Source organism: Antechinus flavipes, chromosome 3 (assembly GCF_016432865.1).
Source record: "Antechinus flavipes isolate AdamAnt ecotype Samford, QLD, Australia chromosome 3, AdamAnt_v2, whole genome shotgun sequence".
Taxonomy (NCBI): domain Eukaryota; kingdom Metazoa; phylum Chordata; class Mammalia; order Dasyuromorphia; family Dasyuridae; genus Antechinus; species Antechinus flavipes.
The window spans coordinates 65,316,993-65,342,662 of NC_067400.1; the positions used below are offsets into that span (position 1 = coordinate 65,316,993).

General features: G+C 45.5%; 1 protein-coding gene across 1 annotated transcript in view; it reads left to right on the forward strand.

Annotated features, from left to right (window-relative positions):
- The window catches only part of TNS1 (tensin 1), a 251,936-nt gene that overhangs the window by 194,312 nt on the left and 31,954 nt on the right, over positions 1 to 25,670 (forward strand). Inside the window, 4 exon segments of the mRNA XM_051983571.1 lie at positions 10,461 to 10,657; positions 11,409 to 11,484; positions 18,345 to 18,374; positions 18,377 to 18,436. Of these exon segments, the coding sequence (XP_051839531.1) occupies positions 10,461 to 10,657; positions 11,409 to 11,484; positions 18,345 to 18,374; positions 18,377 to 18,436 (363 nt within the window).

A 25,670-nucleotide genomic window follows, 5' to 3' on the forward strand; every position in this document is an offset into this window, starting at 1 on the left:
TCAATTAGTTCTGAATCTATCTAACTGTCCTATTGTGTAATATAATCCGTTTATCTAATCCCCAAGAATAGCATTGAAAACTCTATCAGTGCTTTGATGAAATTTGGTAAGCTGTAGCTTCTGAATTTCCATGAACTAATAAACGAATGAAGGCAAAACATTTATAAACCGCTTACTGTGTTCTAGGCTCTTTGCTAAGAATCGAAGATACAATTTTTTTTTAACAATAGAGAATGTTGCCTACTTGGAACTTATATTTTAAAGAAAATGAGACAGATGAGACATGATTAGGAAAGGGAATTTTGTTCTGGGAAGATGAAAAGTGTGTGTGTGTGTGTGCAGGAGATAGGTATGGATGGGAAGTTAGTCATTCAGTCAACCAGTATTTTTTTAAGTACTTATCATGTGCCAGATATTGAACAGGTACAGATGTAAAGAAAGATAATCTCTTGCCTTTAAGAAGGTTATATTCTAATGGGAAGAGGGGAACAATACAAAAGAAAGATGAAAAGCTGGAGGTATGAGAGAGGAACAAAGGTATCTGGTGCCAAAGTGTGATAAAGGAAGGACAAAATATATCCTGGAGAGGAATGAAACACGGCTGACCTGGGTGCCAGGAGAGAAATGCGATGGTGGTACTTAAATGGCAGTTCTGGGAAGAGCTATCCACCCAGAGGAAGAGGCTGAAGGGGAGGGGGGTCCTTCCAGCATGTACATTCCAGGACTGGAGTGAAGCTTCAGGACGAAGAGAGTTCTGGGCAGTGTATAGGAAGTCCAGAGCACAGCCTGGAAGTAGCAGGTCAAAGGAAGGAGAGAGATGATGAAATATGGATGGCTGGCTGACTGGGATATGGACTGCAGCAGTGTCTGGTGCTCGGGGCTGGCAGTTGAGAGAGTATGCATGATGGACTGGTTTGTACACTCTCAGACCATTTGACTGGATCAGGCATGAGGGCAGGAGCTCCAAATATCAGGAGATTCACTTTCTCAGGGATAGGAGGCATGGGTTCTGGTGGACCCGATTGTGGATGTCTCAGGTCTACTGTGGAGAATAACTGATCAAAAGTCCAGAAAATTCAGAGTTAGATTCAGAATAGAGTTTTCTTGTTTAGCCTCTCCACCTTTTTTTAAGGGGATGGATGTGAAAGATGTTGTGGCTGTAAAATGGATTGATTGGCCATGGGGGATGAAAGAAAAGGAGGACTCACGGATGATTCTGAGGCTGTGAACTTGGACGACTGGGAGGCTGGTGGGGCCTGCTCCAGAAGGAGAGGAATTTGGAAGAGAGACCAATGAGGAGCTTTTTGATGTGAGCTGAGTTTGAGATCTCAGAGAACATAAAAATGGAGGGGAGGATGTAGAACTATGTGGTTCTGAAGTGGGATGAAGGCAGCTATGTAGATTTGGGGGTTGTCTGCTTAGAGATAGTCATTAAACCCATGAGAACGGATGAGATGAGAGAGACAAAGAGACACACACACACACACAGAGAGAGAGAGACAGAGAAACAGAGAGACAGAGACAGAAAGTGACAGAGAGACAGAGAGAGACACACAGAGAGACAGAGAGAGACAGAGACAGACATAGAGAAACAGAGAGAGAGAGACAGACACAGAGAGAGACAGAGAGAGAGAAACAGAGAAAGAGACAAAGACACAGAGGGAGAGACAGACAGACAGACAGACACACACACACACACACACAGACAGAGACAGAGAGACAGAAAGAGAGAAAGAGAGCCAGGGAGACAGTAAGTGACAGAGAGACAGAGAGAGACACACAGAGAGACAGAGAGAGACAGAGACAGACATAGAGAAACAGAGAGAGAGAGACAGACACAGAGAGAGACACAGAAAGAGAGAGAGACAGAGAGAGAAAAAGACAGAGAGATAAACAGAGAGAGAAAGAGAGACAGTGAGAGAAACAGAGAGAAAGACAGAAAAAGAGAGAAAGAAACAGAGAGAGAGAGAGACAGAAAGAGAGAGAAACAAAGAGAGAGAAACAGAGAGAAAGACAGAAAAAGAGAGAAAAACAGAGAAAGAGACAGACAGAGAAAGAGAGACAGAGAGAGAAAAACAGAGAAAGAGACAGAGAGAGAGAGAACGAGAGAGAAACAGAGAGAAAGAAAAAGAGAGAAAAACAGAGAAAGAGACAGACAGAGAGAGAGAGAGACACACAGAGAGAAAAACAGAGAAAGAGAGAGAGAGAGAGAGAGAGAGAGAGAGAAAGAGAGAGAGAGAGAGAAAGAGAGAGAGAGAGAGAGAGAGAGAGAGAGAGAGAGAGAGAGAGAGAGAGAGAGAGAGAGCGCACGAGCACAGACTCTCCCCTATATTGGGTGATCCAGTAGGGATTTAGCATGATCCCTTGAGCACAGTAAATCCTTGATAGATGTTTGTTGAATTGAAAGCACTTGTTGATTCAACAGGAGATGAAGAAAAGTTTGCCAGGCTATAGTGAGGACACAGCGGAGGTTAAGTTGCAAGAATTTGTAGCAGTCACAGACAATATAGTTTCATCTCTTTCTCTGTTGATGGTTGGGATCCTTGGGACAGGAGGAAAGCAGCGGCTGGTGGAGAGTACCCAGTGCCAGGGCTTTGTAAGGCAACCATATTGGAAAGTCAAGGACATGAGGGGATTCTGGGCATTAGCAAACTCTTCTTGGAAATGCAGAGGCTTTTACTGTAGAAAGGAAAGTGAAAGCTGAGTGGGGACAATAGACTAAGAAAATGTGGAGGGATCAGGAATTGGAGGTCAAATTGAAAAAGTTCAGTAGGAGTGAAGGAATGGGAGAAGCAGAGGTTTCTGTCAGAGAGAAGGAAGGGGCTCTGGGTTCAAACCCCAGTCTCTTCCGCAACAGCTCAGGCTTGTTGCTTTTGTATTCTTAGAGAGGAAAGATTTATTCATTCACTCATTTATTCAGTGATGAGGCAGCATAGCAAAGTGGAAAGATGGTCACCCTTAGAGTGAGGAAAACCAAGGTTCAAGTCTCCTTCCTTGGACATGCTGGCTGTGTGACCCTGGGCAAGTACTTGAGCTCTCAATGTCCTGGTTAACCCCGAAAGCTCTGAGTAGTTTCTCTTTTGCATTGAGAATTGTCTCCAGCAGAGTTCCCTTCATTAGTGAAATCACAAGTAGCCGCACTGTACTTACATGCTTTGCTAGACATCGTGGTAGTGGCAGTGGGAGTGAATAAATAAAACAGGTCAGAGAACTTAGAATGTTGCATATCCTTCTGAGAAAATAAAGTTAAGTATTACAGGTACTTTGCCCATCCCCTTCCTTCTCTCAGGAGGAACTCAGAAAAAGAGGAGTTAGGGAAACAAAATATTCTTTATTTTGGGAAGGGTCCTCTCTGTGCTTCCCTTATGACCAGGTGGGAAGAGACTCCAGAGTTCTCAGATTCCTTGGCAGACAAGAGGAAGAATGATTCCCTTCAGAAAAAAGACCCTGGATGCTTCCTCCCTCTCTGCCATCCCATCTTCCCATCTACGGCTGAATCCCTGGCTCAGACCTTCAACTAATGTTTATTTTCTTTTTGTTTTGTTTTGCTCCTTCTCCTTCATTCTCTGTGTGTCCCATGTGTGTCCCGTCTGTCTCCTTGGTCACTGGTGGGATGTCCTCCTTCCTCCACTTCACTCTGTTCTCCCCTCCCTTCCCCTTTATTTTCCCCTCTTGGGGAACAGCATACAACGCCAAACTCCAGAGTATCAAGAAGAGTGTCATATCCTTCCATTCTCCTCTCCACCGGCAGAGATCTTCTTCCCTCTCTGGTTGGTGCACTCCCCCATACTCCCTTTCCTCACTTCTCCTTTGTTCTTTTCCTCTCAACTTTTTTTCTCATATCTTCCCTTCTCTTTCTTAATTCTCTCCATTCATCTTCTTTATTTCTGTCTTTTTTTCTACCACATATTCTTTCTCTTTCTCTTTCTGTTCTCTTTTTCTTCCTTCTTTCCTTCTCCCTCTCTCCTTTTTGTTCACATCTCTCTACCATCTTCTTTCTATCTTTTCTCTTCTTCTTTCCTCCCCTTCTTTCTTTCCTCCCTCTCTTTCACTGTTTCTCTCTCCCTTTTATCCTTCCTCTCTCCCTCTCCCTCCTTTTTTCTCTCTTTCTTTCCCTCTTCTATCCTTTCTCTCTCTCCTCTTCTTTCTTTCTCTCTTCCCTTCCTTCTATCTTTCTCATTCTCTCTTCTTTGTTCTAACTCTTTCTTTCCCTTTCCTTCTTCCTTTTCCTTGATCTCCTTTCCTCACCATCTGCATGTCTGAATGCTATTTTCTTTTGCATGGACAAAGGCCTAATGCTTTGAATCTTGGTCTTGGCTGCTGAGGTGAGGTCTGAAAAGCAGACTTGAAACTCTGTGTCTTTGGGGAATGAGGGTTCTTTGTATCCGGGTGGTAGATACCTGCCTTCATCATAGAAGGAATCCTGGGTGATGTTTTCTGTACTTAGCACTCTCCTGGTGTAGGAAGAGCTATAGAGCTTAAGCCCTTGGTGGGACACCAAGCTAAAAAGGTACATGGGACATCTGGGTAGGAAGATTAAGATGGCACCTATGGTACTAACAGCTTTGTCAATATGGGAATATTCTCTGGGCTAAAATGGAGACTTCCCCCTCCCCCATGAAATTTTTCTCAATTGTACTCATTGTCTCTTGTCATTCTTTATGTCGATCTAACTTTAAGGAAACCCATTGTAGGATCTGGCGTGCCCCATGCATTATCAATTAAATTATCCAGGGGACAGATAAACTTTTCAGTTGATTATTTGGGCCATTTATTCCTCCTACTCCTTCTTAAACTAAACCCATCGGAGGGCCATCTCCAGTCGTCCTGATCTATATCTGGTCGTAGATCCAGATGGCTCTGGAGGGGAAAATGAGGAAGGGGACCTTGCCCAGCCCTCCTCACTTAAATCCAATTCACTTGCCTGTCATGGCTTCACTCCCTGAACTCATGATCCTTTTTGAGAACAGGACAAACAACAACTCATCCTTTTGTCTATTTCCTGGTGATCTAAGCCTGGAAGGTCAGGGAAAGGGATGGCCATTCTATAATGAGAAAATATTTGGTTTGGGAAGAATTTGAAGCACTTGGTTAAAAACGATCTTTTAAAACCCAGAGAGTTGCTTATGTAAGCTCTATTGCCTGTGAACAAAGGAGAATTGGCTCTGGGAGATGAGTTATGTTTTCTCCATCACTTACCGCTCTCTCCTCTCTGTCCAGTAGTATGTGATTCAGGGCAGTCTGGGTGAGATTCTCCCTGGTCCTAGAAAGAGCATGGCTTGGCCTTAGGAGCTGCTGGTGTGGTTGCCACTTGCTTTCTGACGCCCTAGCCCAGCAGGTTATACATCAAGAGACATCTCACCTGTGGACCTGGCAAGGATGGAGCTATAGCCTCAAGCCCTAGAGATGAGGAGCCCAGGCTTTTGGAAACATGAATGCTGGAATGAAGAGTGGGGTTTGTGGGAGTGCATGGGCAGCTGGAGGAAAAGGGTAGGGGGAGGAGGATATTGGGGACAAAAGCTAAATGATTTTGGATAAATATGAGTATTTATATATGCAGATGCTGTAGCCTCTTCTCCAGTTCCAACCCTCAACTCCATTTTTGCTTTACAAAAATGACTTTCTCTAGCATATTTGTAAAGGCTCAAGGCCCTCAAGGGAACCATTCACCCAAACAAGGGACCATCTTGGAGACTGGCTGCCGTCATAATTGGGGATTCATCTTTGTTACCTAAAGGTTTCTATGGCCTATGCAAGTCATTTAATATCTCTGCACCTCCGTTTCCTTATCTGTAAAACAAGGGGCTTGGATGAGGTAGTCAGAGTTTTTCCCGTTTCTAGTTCTATGATCCTATGTTTCTAACGTCTCTCCTTCAGATACTCACTCTTGAATCCCACCTCTTCCAAAGAAAATTGCCCTTGCCACCCGCCCTTTGGAGAGTAAGCCTGGAATAGTGGAAAGAACTGTAGCCTGAAATGGAAGGGTTTGGGGTTCTCCTCCCAGCTCTGTGGCTATTATTTAATTAGGAAAGCCCCCAGACTACGCTGTACTTCAGATTTTTCATCTGAAAAATGGGGGTGTGATAATTTTCTACCTTTTCCCCCACCATTCTGGGGATTATGGGGAGGGTCAAGTGAGATCACTTAAACAAAAGCACCTGAGTACTCTGAAGCAGTGATAAAAACACGAGAGACCTTTTTAATTTTTAAACTAATTTTCTATAGTGGGTCCAGCCCATTTCCTCCAATTCTCTCCTTAGCATCGGACGCCCAATCGTTCTTTTTATAAAAGAGGACTTTTGCCTTCTTTTCCCCCAAAAGAAATTATTTGACCACCTTTCCCCTTTCTTCATTAATGTTCCACCGTGGTTCTGTTCCCCACTCCTGGGAGGATACTGAGAGCTTGGTCTCTGAGGGAGTCTCAGTGACCCCGTTAAAAACCTTATTCCCGCTTCCTGGTGTTTGTGTTAGAGAGCAGAGACCAACAGATGCAGAGAAAGCCAGAGAGGGAACACAGAGGGGTAGACAAATAGGCATAGATTTGGGGTCAAAGGCAATGGGATTGGGGAAGCAGTCCTGTTGGTACTGCGGGTTGTTCTCGGGAACCATGTGAAAGGGTGATGGTCCCCGTTTGGCTATCACAGTGTGGATGGACACAGTCTTTCCACACTTGGCTGAGAAACAATAGCACTCTCTTATTTCCTCCCTGCTTTGCCTGCCCTCCCCCTCTCCTTCTTCCATCCCTCCCAAGGGAGAAAGAAAAGGGAGAGAGGGAGAGAGAGAGGGGACATGGCTCTGGGCACCCTGGGGCTGGGTTAGGCTTGCCAAGGGGGACAACAGTGAGACTCTGTGTGCGAGGAATGCAAGATGTGCCTGGCTGGCCATTGATGCCATGGGGGGATCTGCAGGGGGAGGGATTTGGCCCCGTGGGAGTGGAATGTAGGGTCTTCCCTGGTCTTGCTTTTGGGAGGAACCCAGCTCTGTGGGTTCCCTTAGCCCTTTGGAGGCCATTGCTTTTGTTTCCAGTTAGGACACGTCCCCTTCCCCTGGCCCAGGAAGACCGAGGCTTAGAGCAATGAGGAAACGAGAGGAGGAGGAAGCTCTCTCTGGCTTTCTCAGCCATCTCCAGGAAAAGCTCCACGATCATTTCTAATGTCCCACATCTTCAGAACTTGGGGAGTTCTTGTTCTCTAGCCCAGTGATGGTGATTACTGTTAGCAGGAGGTCAGTGAGAAAATTTGCTTTATGAATGGCCAGAGAATGCTCAAGCTTCTGCCTCCGAGCCCCAAATCCAGGAAACTGAGTTCAGCCTTATTTTCAAGGGCAAATACCCAACCCCCAACAGAGGAGTTAAATACTGAGTTGAAAACTAGCGGGAAATGTGCCATAAAGGGGGCACAGGAGGGTAGAGAGGGTGAGGGGAATGAGCCTGGCTCTAATGCATTTCTTTTTAACCTTGGACTTGAACTCTAGCTCCAAACCCTGCTAGCCTTCCCTGATTGGGTCTCCTTTGTCACAATTATTATTAGAAAATCAATGGGAGCGTCTGTTTTACTCTGATGCTTCTGCCAGGAATGAAACCGGTGACGGCACTCTAGACCGCTGGGGAGTTATTGGGGGCAGGGGAATGAGAATAATGGAGGGGGGCGACGGCTCTCAGACGACTCTCCGAGACTGGGTTTTCAGGATAGTTTTAGTGCTGATTAAAGGGGTTTCCTCGCTAGTCACAAACCTGGTTAAGAAAAAAGAAAAAAATCTTGCAGGGCTTCTCTCATGTTCAAGTGGATCTTGGATCTTACTGATTCAGGTAGCTGGTAACAGATGCATCCAGGCTGCCAACTCAAGGTTTGCCATGGGGGGAGAGAGCTGCCCATCCACCATTCTGGGGGCTCTTGCTTGCTTTCTCTTATCTAATGAGAAGATGCCAGGGGTGCCAGGGGAAACTCGGAGAAGCTCCTCTTCTCTCCTTCCCAGCCTGTAACATCTCCATGGCCGATTTTGCTCCCATCCATCATCACAGTTATCCTTGGTTATGTGCCATGATCTCTTACCCACCGTGCGCTCAGCAGTGACTTCTGGGATAGAGTCACTCCTTTTTAGCTGTCGGGAGGCAGGGGTGTCTTGCAGCTGACCTTCACAATGTCAGTGATGAAAAGACTGGTTTTGTCTTCGTGGAAAGTTTGGGATCAGTAAAGAGGTTTTTCCTCCCCAGATAGTGGTACAGCCCGTTTAACTTTTCCCAGGGGCTGTTCTATTTATCATCTCATTTGATCCTCATAAGCACGCTGACAATAGGTAAGCCGGTATAATTTTTACCGATGAAGAAAGTAGAAAGAGAAATTAAATGACTTGCCTAAGTCACACAGCTAGGAAGCAGGAGGGGAATTAAGACCCTGGGGCCGGTCACCTGCTTCCCAGTGCTGTGCTCTTTGCCCGGATGCTTTAGAAGTCAGGGCTGCCATCCAGCTGCCAAACGTGCCCGAGATGTGGCCCATGATGCAAATGTGCATGTTCTTTATTTATTGGCAAAATGCATTGAAATAGACCGTGCTCTCAGGGCCCTCTGTGTCCCCCCATCTCTGTGTGTGTGTGTGTGTGTGTGTGCACATGTGTGCCCCAGTGCATGCACACGCTTCCCTCGGAACTTGGCATCTGCTGTGCGTGACAGGCTGGGGAGAGAGGTTTTCCAGCTTGTTCTGATGGCAGCCTCACAGCTGGCATCTGGAGGGATCTATAAATCACCTGGCTGATGATGCAGAAGGTAATTCTGCCTGGGCTCATAGTGCATTCCTGGGAGCATCGATCTTTAAGTGAGTACATGTGTGTGAGAGAGAGAGAGAGAGACAGACAGACAGAGACAAAGAGACAGAGACAAAGAGACAGAGAGAGAGACAGAAACAGAAAGACAGAGACAGACAGAGACAGAGAGACAGAGACAGACAGAGATAGAGACAGACAGAGAGACAGTGACAGACAGACATAGAGACAGAGAGACAGACAGAGACAAAGAGAGACACAGAAAGAGACAGAGAGAGACACAGATAGACAGAGACAGACAGAGATAGACAGAGACAGACAGATAGAGATAGAGAGACAGAGACAGAGACACACAGAGAGAGACATAGACAGACAGAGATAGAGACAGACAGAGAGACAGTGACAAACAGACAGAGACAAAGAGACAGACAGACAGAGACAAAGAGAGACACAGAAAGAGACAGAGACACACAGACAGACAGAGACAGAGAGACATCATGAGACAATTGTTCTTACAATGAAGCTGGTAAGATCTACTGACTCAGCCTTAGGAGTCAGGATACTGGAATTTCATTGCCTTTGTGGTTCTTTGCTGGGTGACTTCAGGCAGGTTATGTTCCTTACTTAATAAGCTTTTCTTTCCCTTCTCTGACTATAAGGAGCAGAGAGAGAGGTTAAAGATACCTGGAACACTCCTGATGCAGGAGAGGGACCTCTTTTCTGGAAGCAAGGGAATGGGTTGGGTACCCTTTGAACATGCTGTGACGGTCCAGTCCCCAAGAAGAAAGGTTCCTAAGATTCTTTGAATCAGCTCAATGAGGCAACATTTCCGCCCCACGGGCTAACCCCGGGGCAGGGGAATGGGAAGGAGGGCAGTTTGGCAACCCTGGGAGTTCTGCTTGTTGGTAAGGGAAATGGAGAAAAGCAGATGGAAAACAGAGGAGAATTATTTCAGAGCTCCCTTCCCATGTTGTCACATCCAGATTGCTAGCCCTGCCATCCACAAAGCAGGAGTGCCTCAGGGGTGGAGCTGCTCTGTTAGTAAGAGACTGTTAGGGATAGATTTGAACAACAAAAAGTAGGGGCCACACAGAAGTTGACTAGAAACTTTGGGGTAACTTCGGATGAATTCAGGGGTCCCCTATAAGCATCTGGGGGCCTGGTGAGTGTGAGGGGCAGTAACCCCTTTTGTTTGCCCAGATCCTCCTTAGAGACTCAGAACACATGATGTTGTATTCTTCCCTCTTTCCAAGAGTTTTTCCCTGGGGCCAGATGTTGCATGTTAGTTGATGCTGTTGTCTTGGTAACTGCCTCCCCCTTCCTCTTGCCTTTCCTCCCTTCTATGAAAGGAAGCGGTGGCCATCTGCTTCCAGGGGTTGGAAAGAGTTGACATCTGTTTCAAGAATCAGTCCTGTTGTACTCTTGGCCAAAGCTCCGTCCTTGATCAGAGATCACTGGGTGGAGGGCTGTTCTCAGGCGGAATAGGCTGCCCAGTCTGGCAGGGAGGACCGTGGTGTGGGGGAGTTGGGTGGGAGGAGGTATGCAGAGAACATAAGCCCTGGTCCTGTTCTCACTACTGACCTTAAGTGCAGGGAGTTATCTGTAGAGTCTGGACAAGCTCTCTAACAGCATGCGTGGCTCTTTGGAAGGGATCAGTCCCCTAACTTGTGTCCATCTCCCCTAACTCCTGCCATTGCTTTTAGGGGTACAGGCTCGAGAAAAGCAGACAGCAGAGCCTCCTCCCCCGCTCCGGAGACGAGCAGCCAGTGATGGGCAGTATGAGAACCATTCTCCGGAGCCCACTTCCCCTCGGAGTCCCGGGGTGCGCTCCCCCGTCCAGTGTGTCTCCCCGGAGCTGGCCCTCACCATTGCCCTCAACCCAGGAGGACGGCCCAAAGAGGTGAGAGCTGGTACAATCCTCTGGCTAGTGAGTAACGCTTCTCTGCTGGGAACTCACTAGAAGCAAACTGGGTAACAGTGTTCCCAAAGGCAAATAGGGACTGCTTTTCTGCGTTCCTGCTTAAAGACCTCTTTTTTTCAGAATTTACTATATTCCAGTCATGGTTAAGCACGACACGTTGCTATAAAATTACCCTTGTTTGGCTAAGAAGTGGGGATCTGGCCGATCTCAGACCTGTTTTGGATGCTCCAAGTACCCTTTTTTCTCACAAATTCCTACCTCCTCAGTTCTACCAAAGGCACCTTTTAATACCTCTGACCCAAGAAGAAAGAGTTGCCCTTTTGCTTCCTGGAGATAATTCTTCAGGGGAAGCCAGAAAGGGCAGTGGTGCTATGTAAAAGGCTTGGGATCATCCTGTTCCTCTCCCTGCTCCGAGGCAGGGACACCACCCAGACCAGCCCCCTCACATAGGCAGCTGTCCTGTTCTGAATTATCTATAGACAAATGCCCTGAACAAGATTATGGCTTGACAATAGCCTTGCAAATAAGCCTTTGCTCGCTTGCCCCTTTAGGAGTAATTCTCATAATCCTGGACTGGTGAGTAGACGGATTTAGTTCATCTTCCCTGTAGTAGAGAAGCCTGGGAACGTTTCACTTTTGTGGTGGGGTCGGTTAGCTTTTATTGCAGTCATTGTCTCCTGGTTGCTTGGGATACCATGGTTGATGTTTTTTTATCCTCCTCTTCCCGTAGCCCCATCTGCATAGCTACAAGGAGGCCTTTGAAGAAATGGAGGGGGCCGCTCCGGCCAGTCCACCTCCCAGCGGTGGTGAGAACTCCCCCCCAACCCCTGACTTCCCTGTGTCGCCTCAAACCCCTTATGTCAACCTTAGCCCGAGTAAGTGTTCTGGCTCCGGGAGGTGGAGGGAATTGGCTGATGAGAGGGGCTGAGTCGGTGAGCTGGGCGGGAGTCATTCTCAAGTCCAACTTCCAAGCCAACCATCTTTCTCATCCCCATGGCTCACTTCCCTCCACTCTCATCCTCTTCCATTCCCATCATTCCTCAGCCTCCGCGCCTCCGCCCTAGTCCATGGCTTTCCCATTTAAGATAATCACACCGGACCAGAACACCACAAACCCTATGTGACTTGAATCACTTTATGGGATTTCTGGCTGTTTTAGGTCCGTCAGTCACTAAACATTTATTTAAGTGCCTATTATATGCTCTGAGGATTCAAAGAAAGGCAAAAAAAGAAAAAAAAAAGCTCTTTTTCATAGTGAGCTCGCAGGCAAATGGGGGAGACAATGCACAAAGAATTACGTATGACCAGGTTATAGACAGGATGTGTTGGAGATAATCAAGAGACAGAAGGTACCAGCATTAAGGGAAATCTGGAAAGGCTTCTTATAGAAAGTGAGATTTTAGCTGGGACTTGAAGGAAACCGGAGGAGAAAGAAGAAATGAGGAGCACGCCGTGCATTGTAGACAGCCAATGAAAACACTTGGAATTGGGAGATGAAATGTTTTATTTGAGAAACAAGTAGGAGGCCAAAGTCATTGTACTTGGGGGAGCTTTAAGAAGTGAGAAGAGTGGAAATGAATGTGTGTGGGGAGGGGGCTTTGAATGGTAAACAGTATTTTATATTTATAGTTCATATTATTTCTTGATTCTGGAGGTGTTAAGTTGCCACTGGAGTTGATTGAGTAGGAGGAAAAAAGGGAAAGCAAAAGAAAGGAAGATTTTGCCCCCTCGATCCTTGACTGGCAAATAGTAGACCAGAAGCTCAGGATTCAGGGCTTTCTCGTCTGCAGCCCGGTGTTTGGAGTCTCGATAATTTTCTTTCTTCACTTTGTTCTTCATCTGTCCATCATGGGCTCTTATCTGGAATCTGCTCCCTTCTCCTTTTGAATGGTTCAGGAAGCATCTAGTCCAGTCCCTCTCATTTAGCAGATGCAGATAACGAGGCACAAAGAGGTGACTATAACAACCAGCACCCGCAGGTTTACAGAGCTTTGTCGTACACTGTTTTGATCCTTGCCTACCTCCGCCATTTTACCGAAGTGATGGTTGTCACGCACTTGGTGGGTGTTGGACACTCCGATGGACTCCGAGTCCTGTGCCCTCTCTGATAAACAGGCCAGGGAAATGAAGCAGCTCTTCCAAAGTCATACATGGAGTAGGAAACAAAGCCCAACATCCAGTTCAGATGTAGGTCCTCTCATTCCAAAACGGCGGCTTCTTCCGTAAGAGAAAAAACAGGTATCTTCAGCCGGCAAAGCCTCTTATCCACCCTTCTACCACTGGGCAAGAGAGCTTAGCTTTTATTCTATCCCCAGCCCCTTCAGTTTAAAATCTCCTCTCTTCAGCATATTATCAGATCAGACTTTGAGAGATCCCTGGCCAGAATGGAAAGGACTTGTGAGAGCTTCTGCTCTCTGTGATGTAACCAAGTCAGACATAGGAGGAGCTTCTATCTTCCTTACATTCTTTCCTCTTCTTTAACACTGACATAGATCCCCTAGGACTTTCTCATCAAGGCTGCTGGGAGAAGTTAAACTTCCTTCTTTCTAGAGGCAGAAACTAGCTAGAAAGTAGAAGAAACAAATAGAGATATGGAAGATCATGAACTGAAAATTGGGCCTGATTTTCTTTGTTACTTGAAGTTACCCGCCAAGTCATTGGCCGGCCAGCTGCCCCAGGGGTGTGCTAAAGGGACCAGCAAAGCCCTTTGATTCTCAGGTGCCGAAGGGTTAATGTTGGGAAGTGGAGAGGAGTGAGTGCTGACAGCTGTCAGCAGCTCGTTATCAGAATGGGCTCCAGGGCAGTGGGGGCAGGGGCAGGGGCTCCAGAGCAATGGGGGCAGGGGCAGGGACTCCAGGGCAATGGGGGGCAGGGGCTCCAGGGCAGTGGGGGCAGGGGCAGGGGCTCCAGAGCAATGGGGGCAGGGGCAGGGACTCCAGGGCAATGGGGGCAGGGGCTCCAGGGCAGTGGGGGCAGGGGCAGGGGCTCCAGGGCAATGGGGGCAGGGGCTCCAGGGCAGTGGGGAATGGTTATGGAATGAGCCCACCTGTTGGCACAAATGTCATGGGTGGGTGGCTATCTACGATGCTTTGCAACCTGACTCACAGCCCTAGAGGCAACCTTGTGGTCCATTCAGGGGCTTGAACATCTTAGGTCTTAGGCCATTTTAAAGAAACTACTCTCCTCACCCATACACGTCCTCCCAGTCCCTGCCTGGCACGGAAAGTCAGGGTCGTTTAGAGAGCCTGCACTGGAGCTGAGGTGGAAGGGGTTTTGCCTTGTACAGTCAGCTTTTCTTCTATTCTTGTATTTTTTCCCCATTCCCCCCCTCCCCACCCCCCCTCCCCCAGCACTAACCGTGGGTGAGCCAGAGAGGAGAATGTGTAAATCAGAAATTTTTTAAAATGCAAAAAGTTGAGGAGAGAATAAAGAAGGCGGAGAAATGCGGGGAATTTTCCTTTGGGGAAGCAAAAGGCTCTCCTATCTCAAACCTCCCCCACTCCGGCTCTTCCGCCTGAGGAGAAAGGGCCGGATTGTTGGAGAATGCAGACTAAGGGAGACAGAGGTCAGTGACAAGAAGGACGAAAGGGAGGGCCGAGCCAGGATTCCCCCTCTCTCCCTTTCTCACACATACACACCTGCACACATGCACTAACGTGCACACGTGTGGTCCCCCATCAGCCAGCTCCATCCCCTTTCTCATCTCTCTCTGTATCCATCCCACTGCTCTATGTAAAGTGTACATCCACTGTCTGCACACGCTTAGGTCATACGTGTCCCACGCTGAGGATGCTGTCCTATGTCGGGCAGTGACTTTGTAATCTCTCCCTCGGACCGCGTGAGTCCCCAGGGCATCTGAGGTTAGTAGGTGAGACTAGGAAAGGCTGTGTGTGTGTGTGTGTGTGTGTGTGTGTGTGTGTGTAGCCGTGTGCCTGGATTCATGTCACCCCGCCATTCTCCATTTATACAAGTGCAAATCATTATCATACTCACATATAAAATGTGTATATAAACATGCATTATGCGGCCCATCACCTCACTCTGCACATTGCATGGTTTGGGACTCCACATCTCACATTTTCTGCTTTAAGAAGTTGGACTTTTTCTGCGCCGTTGTTTCCTGCTTGGGGGATGCTCTGGGGTGGGGGTGCGACAAGTAGAATGTGCCCCGGATCTACATGCCCCTGGTCCCTGAAGGTGCTTGTTTTGGGGCTGGAGGAGGGGAGAGAGAGGGTCCCAGTCCCCTCTGGGTACCGATATCTTCCCTCAGTCCTTATGTCTTTAGGTCACTGTAGCTTTGCCAAGCTCTTGATAACCCTGATAGAAGAAGCAAAGCTCTTTTTTTTTAACCTCCCCTCAGAGGCTTGCTGGGAAATGTGGCCCCGTGACTTCAGAAACCTTCCTGGGACCGTGTATAATAACCACCTTTCAAGTTCATTTAGAGTCTGGTCACATTTGGCCGAGGACACAGCTAACAGCCTTTCTTGCCCTTGAGGGTTGTGTGAAACCTCCAGGCTGAATGCTCGGGTTGGAGATGTAGGTTATTTGTCCCTAATCCAGTGTTCCGGGCGCAGCCTTAGAGAGGAAGGTTCTGCTCCTTACTGGGGTCTCCGGGGGGCCTCCTTGGGAAGCCCGCCTTCCTCTGCAGTCTCTTCTGCTCTGCGTATGGCCGTATTTGGCCAGAGCTCCAGGAGAACTAAGGGTTACTGGTCGTAGATTTAGAGTGGGGTCTCTTGTCCATTTTCTTCATTTTAGAGATAAGAGATCTGAGGCAGTAGTGGAGGGGTTACACGGGGAGTAAATAGCAGAGCCAAGTTTGAACTCTTTGCTGTTCCTCACATATAAAGAATAGGAAAAGATCCGCCTGGGGCAGAAAAATCTAGTTCATCATATAGAGGGGGGACAAAATAATGCGAGTTTTAAAAATTTGTAGTTTTAATTAAATCAATTAAATGATTGAAATTTAAGCTTCAGAAGTATAAATACTTTAAAAAACATCATTAGGGAGGTCAATTATTTAAAACTTTAAACTATTATATAGTTCGACATAACCAACATGTTTTTCAGTCATTTGGTCATGTCCAATTCTTCATTCCCAAAGCAATGTTGTCCATGAGGTTTTCTTGGCAAAGCTACTACGTTCCCATTTCTTTCTCCAGTGGACTAAGGCAATGTTATAGGTGGTAAGTGACTTGTCCAGTAATAAAGAACCTGAGCCTAGGTCTTCCTGACCCCAGGCCTAGTGCTCTATGGCTGAGCCACTCATCTGCTTCCTGTGCTATACAGAGCCTTAGTTGATTTCTGAAATTTGTGAACATTTTCATTAGCTACTACTCAGTGATTAAAAGGAATGTACTAGCCTTAATCCCATTCAGAGAACAATGTTTTAATGAAAATATATCAGTTTTTAGGTATACAAATAAGCATCTACTGAAAATAAATCATAATTTCATTATCCCCATATTCAGTTATGAGAACCCATATAGGGGTCGCACACCATAATTTAAAAAGCAACTGTAAATTTGTGGTGCACTATCTTTTTTTTCCCCTCCAATCCCACTTTTAAAAAATAATAATAGCTTTTTATTTTTCAAAATACATGCAAAAATAGTTTTCAACATTCACCTTTGCAAAAGCTTGTGTTTCAGATTTTTCTCGCTCCCTCTCCTAGACAACTAGTAATCCATATAGGTTAAACATGTGCAATTCTTTAAAACATTTATCATATTACACAAGAAAACTCAGATCGAAAGGGGGAAAATGAAAAAGAAAAAACAAGCAAGCAAACAACAACAGAAGGTGAAAATGCTATGCTTTGATCCACATTTAGTCTCCATAGTTCTCTCTCTGAACGTAACTGGCACTTATTATCCCAAGTCTATTAGAAAATTGCCTTGAATCACCTTATTGCTGAATAGAGCCAAGTCCCTCACAGTAGATCCTCCCAAAACCTTGTGGCTGTGTACAATGTACAATACAATCCTATTTCATTCACTTAGCATCAGTTCATGTAGGTCTCTCTAGGCTTTCTGAAATCACCTGCTGATCCAAATGTATCAATTTTGCTATAACCCACCCCCCTCATTAAAAATATCTAGTGGAGTTAGATTGTGACCCCATGATGGCTAAGTAAGGTGAACTCCTCTTTTGGATCTACCCAGTCTGAGAAAATGTCATCCAGAAATTGCCACACACATAAATGCATAATGACAGGGGCTCCATCTTATTAAAATTAAAAAAAAACATTTATTATTTAGAATTCACAAAACTAAATAAATGTGATTGAAATTTATATAACTAAGTCTTCAAATGGTGGAGTATTTTGTGGGGATGGTAATCTTTAGTGTAATGTTTTTGTAGTTCTTAACAGTTACAACTGCACTAAGAGTTTGGGATACTCTGTATCAAGTAAGCCACTTGAGGAATGAGGTAATTCAGGTCCTTGGTGCTCTCTTAGCCATAATCTGGCTCTGTCCTGAAGAACTCAAGTGCCCCTGGAGGAATATTTCTCCCAATCTTCCTTTCTCTTGTGTTCCTCTTTGAAGTTACTGCCCAAACCCTTTCCTGAGGAGAAAGGCAAAGTGGTAGAATGAGTGACATGCAGAAATAAAAGTAGAAGAGTGGGAATGATTTCAGTGAACATTTACTTAACAGCTCCAAATTAAAGAGAAGCGTGATGGGAAAAATAGAGAATTTAGATGATTGGACTTTGTCTTCATTGAAATTACAGTCTGGTAGAAGCATCTCCATATAGAGCTAAGATAAAAGTTAGAATCTGATAAGCACATAAAAGGTAAGGTGAACAAAGACCAAGAGTGGGAAGTCATTACTAAAATGAGGGAGGGGAGAAATCAGGAAAGTGTATTTGGAAGAGGTAGCAAGTGAGTCCAGGTTTAAAGCCTGGATAGGAATTCCAAAGGCAGAGAAGAGTAGGGAACATTTCAGACGTAAGGACTGACTTGAGGAAAAAGATGAAGACAGCAGGTGTACAGGGAACCGTCCAGTTTGGCTGAAGCATTAGGGTATGTGTCAGAAAGGGAATCTTGCCCTATGGACATCATGATGACATTATGTTCTTACAGTTTACCAGGGGCTTTCACATATATCATTCCATCTCCTAGTCTGTCCAGCCTGTGAGGAAGGCAGTTCAGGTGGTATTTTAGTCACTTAAAGATAAGGATAAATGAGAGATAAAGATAAAAATTAGGGAACAGGTTGAATGAGCCTTTCAAGGTTGCCCAACCAGTAAAAAGTGGAGCTGGATTTAGACCCCTCAGCCTCTTGGATTCTCAGTCTGCTTTTTCCACTTAAATACAATCTCCAATTGTTCTGATCTATATCTGGTCCAGATGGTTCTGGAAATGACTTTGCATAGCCCCCCCTCACTTAAATCCAATTCATTTACATGTCATAGCATCACCTCCTTGATGTTTGAAATGAAGAACAAACAATTAGCTTTTCCATTACACCCAAACAGAAAGTGATGGAGAGGCAGGATAGGGGAGCAGAGGAATAACCTGGGCTGGTTTCAGGAGCAGTTAGATGTGTCCCCACCCAAATCCACCCCCCTATGCAGTCTCTAAAGTCACTAAGTGTCATTATTCCATGTTTCCCCACTGAGCCTCTACCCGCTAATTCTAACCTTGTCTCTTTCTCATTGGTACAGTGCGCTCTCCTCCAGGGCTCGCCAAGACACCCTTTCTGCCCTGGGACTGAAACCCCACAATCCAGCGGATATTCTGCTCCACCCCACAGGAGGTGAGTGAAGGCCATGGGCTGTGGGGTGGGGTAGGGAGCCAGATATGGCTGTGGACATGGGACCGGGAGAAACTAGGTTCTGAGCATCTGAGGTCACAGTTTGGCGTGGACCGGAACGAACCTGAGAATGTCTAGAGCAGGGCTTTGTTCTGTGTGATGGACCCCTCTCAAAATCATGTTTTTAAGTGCACAACATACATAAGATTATATAATACATACATAATATATATAAAATTATAAAGGAAACCAATTATCTAAATATTAAAAAAAAAAGTGAATAGACCCAAAGTTTAGAACTCTTGTCTCAAGGGGGAGAACCTGATGGCTTCGCACATTCTAACTCCTCTGACATTCGTGCTCCTTGAGCTTTTAGGATGACCATCAGAGGTAATGCCTCCTGATTGATGATCATCTCCCAGAACTCTAGGAACTTTCAAAGTCATACAGCCTAACCTTCCCCCCCATTCTGTAGTCTCTTTTCACAGTTAGACCTCTATTTGACACCTTTAGTCAGGGAGTCTGGGTAACTTTCATTCAAAGATTCTTTTTTCAATTAAGCTCAAATTTGTTTCCCTATTCCACATATCCATTCCCTTCTCCCCTCATCAGGCAGAATAAAGGAAATCCCTATTCTATAGGTCAACCTCCAAATATTTTCTCTCTTAAACCTTTTTTTTTTTTTTTTTTTTTGGTCCAGGCCAGACATCCTCTATGTTTTTAAATTTTCCTGGTATAGTTTCCACTATTTTGGGCACTCTTATAAAGACACAAGTTAGCTTTATCAGCATCTCTCATATGATGCAGTGCCTAGAACAGCCCTCTTGGCTTGGGTCTGACTTTTGTAGACAATTGCATTTTTATCCTACTCCTTCCAAGGAGGGGACAGCCAGAGGGATTGAATCCAATAGACGACCTGCTATTGATTAACTTCATCACCCTCTAAGATGTTTCCCAATTTGGGGTCTGTTCCCTCATTTTTCTATGTGCTTTTGCTACTTCCCTTTCTGGGTTGTCTCTCTGTCCGAACTTTCTCCTTCCCCCTGAGAGATGGTGGTCTGGGGAAAAAGGAAGGCCTGTTTCCCTGGCCTGTTTCTGTCTTGGATCCAACATCTTGTCCTTCATCATTGAGGAACAGTCCCTGGAGAGAGCATGTCCCTGGAGTTAGAGATTCAGAGATATAGTGAAGTATAAATCCCAAAGTAATCCCTTTTGGGATTCCCATCCAAAAGAGATTCTTTCTCTCCAAAAAAGGAGAGGGGGAGGCATTTTCTCCTTTAATCAGATTTAAGTTTCACAATTTGTCCTTAATTTTTCCCATTACCCTCCAAAACTTTCTCCTACTAGTTGGGAAGAAAGTCCAGCATCAGAGAGCCTTGGGGCCCTATACTCTGGCAGACAGATGTGTTATATAGGCCCTGTCCAAAAAGTCACTCCCCAAATTTTGTTTTCTGTTTCTAGTATTTGGACGAAGCTATTTGTTTTTCTCCTTTGGCAATAGGAATAAATAGAGATGGGGGGTGGGGGTGGGAATAGGGATAGGGAAAGAGCCTTTCATCATGGGCATGTCCCTGTGTACCATGGCTATAAAATGATGTTTTACCAAAAAATCTCAGCAGCTGAATGGGGAAAGCCCTGTACTTGCCTACAGTGACTTTGCTCGAATACCAAATCCAGTTACAGTGGGGTTATATCTACTCAGACCCCCACTAGGAAGAGGGGTGTAGAGGGGGATGTAGCCTTCTCCAGGTAAGGGCTGACTAGGGATGCCGTGGAGGTATCTGGATGTTGGTGGAGCTCTCAGCTCCAGCACAGTCTTAACCTTCCTTTCTGACTATTTTTCTGGCTAAATCCCCTCCTCTCTCACTCAACTTAAGATTCAGTTGCTAACTATATTAATGTGTATCTCTCTTTCTTTTCTTCTCTTCACCTCCACCTGCTTCTCTCCTGTCCTCTCTCCTCTCTTCCTCCCTCAGAGGAAGATGAGGAGAAGGGAATAACAGAGTTCTTTGAAGGTAAGAATGGGATTTTTGGGTGATGAGTTTCTGGGGACATGATACTGTGTAAAAATTTCCCATCCCAGACCTTCAGTCTCTGCTAATTTGACAACAGTTTGGTCTTCAGATGGGGTTTCAAGTGGTTAGGATCTCAGTTCCCTCCCCCAGGCCCACGAGTTGCTGAGGCAGTCCAGGCCAAGAAGCTCTGCCAAGCAGGCAGGCTCAGTCTCCACGGACACCTTGGGTCCAGCCCTCGGCCCTGCTTGTGTGACACTGCCGTTGTTCCCACAGGAGGCACAGACAAAAAGCCAATGTCCCCTCGCCAGCTCCCTCCAACACTTCCCTGGCTACTGAGGATGCACTGCCCACAGGGCCACTTTCCCCAGACCCCCCATCCTAGCTCCTGACCCTGACTAGGGAAGGAAGGGAGAAAACAGGCCCTCAGAGGCCCAGGAGAAGCTAAGCAGGAGACCCAGAGCACAGGTGGATTCATCCAACATCCTCCAGGCCCATGACCTGGTTTCCTGGGGCCACTAGTTAGTTCACTTCAGGTCATTTTTACAGGTAGAAGAGACCTTTGTCCTTCTCAGAATAATATTTTTCACTTTATAAAATAAACTACATGGAATTGCAAGGATATCAGTTTTATTGAAATACAGATACCAAAATAGGAAAAAGAACAAACAAATTAACAGACCCTAGATCAAGAACTCTTTCTCTCTCTCGTTTTCTTTTTTTCATTCTCTTTTTCTTTCTCTCTCTCTCTCTTTCTTTCCTTCTTTCCTTCCTTCCTTCCTTCCTTCCTTCCTTCCTTCCTTCCTTCCTTCCTTCCTCTCTCCCTCCCTCCTTTCTTTCTTCCTTCTTCCTTCCTTCCTTCCTTCCTCTTCTTCTTCTTCTTCTTCTCTTCTTCTTCTTCTTCTTCTTCTTCTTTCTTTCTTTCTTTCTTTCTTTCTTCTTTCTTTCTTTCTTTCTTTCTTCTTTCTTCCTTCTTCTTCCTTCCTTCCTTCCTTCCTTCCTTCCTTCCTTCTTCTTCTTCTTCTTCCTTCCTTCCTTCTTCTTCCTTCCTTCCTCTTCTTCTTCTTCTCTTCTTCTTCTTTCTTCCTTCCTTCCTTCTTCTTCCTTCCTTCCTTCCTTCTTCCTTCTTCCTTCCTCCTCCCTCCCTCCCTTCCTTCCTCCCTCCCTCCCTCCTTTCTTTTCTCCTTCCTTCCTTCCTTCCTTCCTTCTTCTTCTTCTTCTTCTCTTCTTCTTCTTCTTCTTCTTCTTCTCTTCTTCTTCTTTTCTTTTCTTTCTTTCTTTCTTTCTTTCTTCTTTCTTTCTTTCTTTCTTTCTTTCTTTCTTTTCTTCCTTCTTCCTTCCTTCTTCTTCCTTCCTTCCTTCTTCCTTCCTTCTTTCTTTCTTTTCTTCCTTCCTTCTTCCTTCCTTCCTTCCTTCCTTCCTTCCTTCCTTCCTTCTTCCTTCCTTCCTCCCTCCCTCCCTCCCTCCTTCCTTCCTCCCTTCCTCCCTCCTTTCTTTTCTCCTTCCTTCCTTCCTTCCTTCCTTCCTTCCTTCCTTCCTTCCCTCCTCCCTCCCTCTCTTTTTTCTTTTTCTTTCTTTCTTTCTTTCTTTCTTTCTTTCTTTCTTTCTTTCTTTCTTTCTTTTCTCCTTCCTTCCTTCCTTCCTTCCTTCCTTCCTCCCTCCCTCCCTCCTTCCTTCCTCCCTCCCTCCCTCCTTCTTTTCTCCTTCCTTCCTTCCTTCCTTCCTTCCTTCCTCCTCCCTCCCTCCCTCTCTTTTTTCTTCTTTCTTTCTTTCTTTCTTTCTTTCTTTCTTTCTTTCTTTCTTTCTTTCTCTCTCTTTCTTTCTTTCTTTCTTTCTTCTTTCTTTCTTTCTTCTTCTTTCTTTCCTTCCTTCCTTCCTTCCTTCCTTCCTTCCTTCCTTCCTCCCTCCTCCCTTCCTTCCTCCTCCCTCCCTCCCTCCTTTCTTTTCTCCTTCCTTCCTTCCTTCCTTCCTTCCTTCCTTCCTTCCTTCCTTCCTTCCTTCCCTCCTCCCTCCCTCTCTTTTTTCTTTCTTTCTTTCTTTCTTTCTTTCTTTCTTTCTTTCTTTCTTTCTTTCTTTCTTCTTTCTTTCTTTCTTTTTCTTTCTTTCTTTCTTTCTTTCTCTCTCTCTCTCTCTCTCTCTCTCTCTCTCTCTCTCTCTCTCTCTCTCTCTTTCTTCCTTTTCCTTCCTTCCACCCACCTATCTAGCATCCATTTTTCTATCTATCTGTCTGTCTGTCTATCTATCTTGGTGGGACACACACACACAAATTAGGGATGGGAGGAGGATACCAGCATCTGGGAACATCCCAAAAGGCCTCAGGTATCACTTGACCTGAGCCTTGAACAATTAAGACTTGTAAGAGATAGTGATTAATAGAGAATTCAAGGCATGGGGAACAGCTAATGCAGAGGCATGGAGTCGGGAGATGGAGTGTAAGGTGGAGAGTGCTGTAGGAAGGTGAGGAATCATTATCATCATTATTATTACTGACAGAAGGGAGTGAAAGGCCAGATAATAAATAAGCATTTATTGAGCACTTACTGTGTGCTAAATACTGGCCATATGTGAAGTGAGGCTGATTTTTTTCCTTTAAGTCAGTGCCTGATTTCTCTGGTCATGGTGCCTGATCTCCTCTTAGCTTACATGCTGCCTGGCTTCCTTTAGTTCCTGAACTCAAAGGACATCCACCGTCCCTCAGTGGGTATCCCATGTACTTAATTCTGATATTTGTGTAGGGTAGTGAAGATGCAGGTGAAGACCTGACTCTGTCACTTTCTGTCTGGGTGAGGTTTGGCAGGCAGTCGAACCTCTCATGCCTCAGTTTCCCCATCAGTAAAAAAGTGGGTCGGTAGTGATAGTCCCTTAGATTCTAAGTTGTTTGTTGCCCCAGTGGAGGCTTTGATTACAGGCGGGGGTTTTCTCCCTGCATCATAACTGTAGATTTTGGAGCCAAAAGAAACTAATGATCAACGAGCCAGACTCCCTTGATTTGCAGATGAGAGACCCGCAGCCCAGGGAATTAGAGAGCCGGGGATCACTGGGGTATGAAGCGTCTGTGGGGAGATTTGAGCCTCCCTGACTTAGGGCCAGCATTCTGCCCGTCTCTTATTGAAGGAAGTTGCCCCCGTATTTCTACGAGGAAGCCGGGCAGGTTACAAGCACCAGGCCCCTTCCCGGTGTTGGAAAGACCCTCCTCCGATTCCTCCCGATTCCCTCCATCCCTCCGCTGACCTCAGCGAGAGAGCTCCGACTCTCCCCCGAATGCCAGAGGTTGAGGGCTGGTTCCTGGCAGGGGCCGCTGAGTGGGGAGGGGACTTGAGAGTAAGCAGAGCTCTGGAGCCAAAGTTCATGGGTCTGAGATGCCAGCACACGCCCTGGGCTCTCAGGCCTCCATTGGGGCTGCTCCGGGCAGCTGCCTCCCCGGGCTGGCCTCCCCAGCAAGATTGCCCAAGAAGACGCCCGCGGAGGATTAGCCAGCAGCCTCGCATGCCTGGGCTCTCCAAGTAGCGGGTGGGGAGAGGGAGCGCTGGGCTAAGGAGTGGAGCTATAGGTCAGGAGCTAGGAATTCATCGGGCCCTTTATCTCTCCCCCGTGACTCGGACACAAATGCTGATCTGGCAGAATCATTCAGCAAACGTTTACAGTTTCCCTTTAAATAAACTGCTTTGGGGAGTTTTGAGCATCCCACCTACCCCTCCTCAGCCCCCTGCTACTGTGTGTTTGTAGGAAGAGGGGCTGTGCTGTAGGCTTGGGGTCTTTCCAGCTGGGAATGGTGTTGAATTTTCTGCCTTTGGGATATTCTTTTCAGGTGCATGAGAGTTCTTGGGTGGGCTTTGCTTTGAAATGACTTCAAACCTTCCTAATTTGCTTAATAGAAGATGCTTTATACTGTAAGGAATCTTTTTTTATGGGTTAGTTTTATTTAAAACATTTTTTATAATTAGCCTTTTATTTTCAAAATACATGCAAAGATAGTTTTCAGGATTCATCAGTGCAAAATCTTGGGTTCCAAATTTTTCTCCTTCCCTTCTCCCCTCCCCTAGGCAGCAAGTAATCCAATATAGGTTAAATATGTACAATTCTCCCAAACATTTTTCATGCTGCACAAGAAAAATCAGATCAAAAAGGAAAAAATGAGAAAGAAAAAAAGGCAAGCAAACAGCAACAAAATGTGAAAATATTATGTTGTGATCTACAATCAGTTCCCATACTCCTCTCCCGTAATGTAGGTGATCTCTCCATCACAAGTCTGTTGGAATTGGCCTGAATCCCTTCATTGTTGCACTCATCAGAGTTGCTCATCTCATAATTTTTTTGTTGCTGTGGACAATGTTGTCTTGGTTCTACTCATTTTACTTAGCATCAATTCATGCAAGCCTTTTCAGACCTTTCTGAAATCATTGTTTCTTATAGAACAATAATATTCCTTTAACTTTCATATACCATGACTTGTTCCGCCTCTCCCTAGGTATCCAGTCAGTTTCCAGTTCCTTGCCACTACAAAAAAAGGCTGTTGCAACATTTTTGCACATGTGGGCCCTTTTTCTTTTTTTTCTGATCTTTGGTATACAGACCCAGTAGAGACACTGCTGGACCAAAATGTATGCACAGTTTTATAGCCCTTTGGGCACAGTTCTAAATTGCTCTCCAGAAGGGTTGGATCATTTCACAATTCCACCAACAATGCATTAGTTAGTGTCCTATTTTTCTCATCCTTTTCATTTTTCTAATCAATAGTGATTTAGAGCATTTTTTCATATGACTGGAAATGACTTTAATTTCTTCATTTGAAAATTGTTGGTTCATATCCTTTGACCACTTATCAACTGGAGAATGGCTTGTATTCTTATAAATTTCTCTCTATATTCTAGAAATAAGGCCTTTATCAGAGCCCTCTGATGTAAAAATTTTCCCCAGGTTTTTTGCTTCCCTTCTAATCTAGGTTGCATTGTTTTTGTTTATATAAAAGCCTTTTAATTTAATATAATCAAAATGATCCATTTTGCATTTTATAATGTTTTCTAGTTCTTTTTTGGCCACAAATTCCTTCCCTCTCCCTTGTTCTCCTAATTCTGCAAGGGATTGTTTGATCTTCTCCCAGGTGATCTATTACAGAAAGTAAAGCATGGATAGGACCTTAGAGATAATTTTACCCCACCCCTCATTTTATAGATAAAAGATACTGAGGCTCAGAATAGCAAAACCCCATCTTACCCAGAATCATA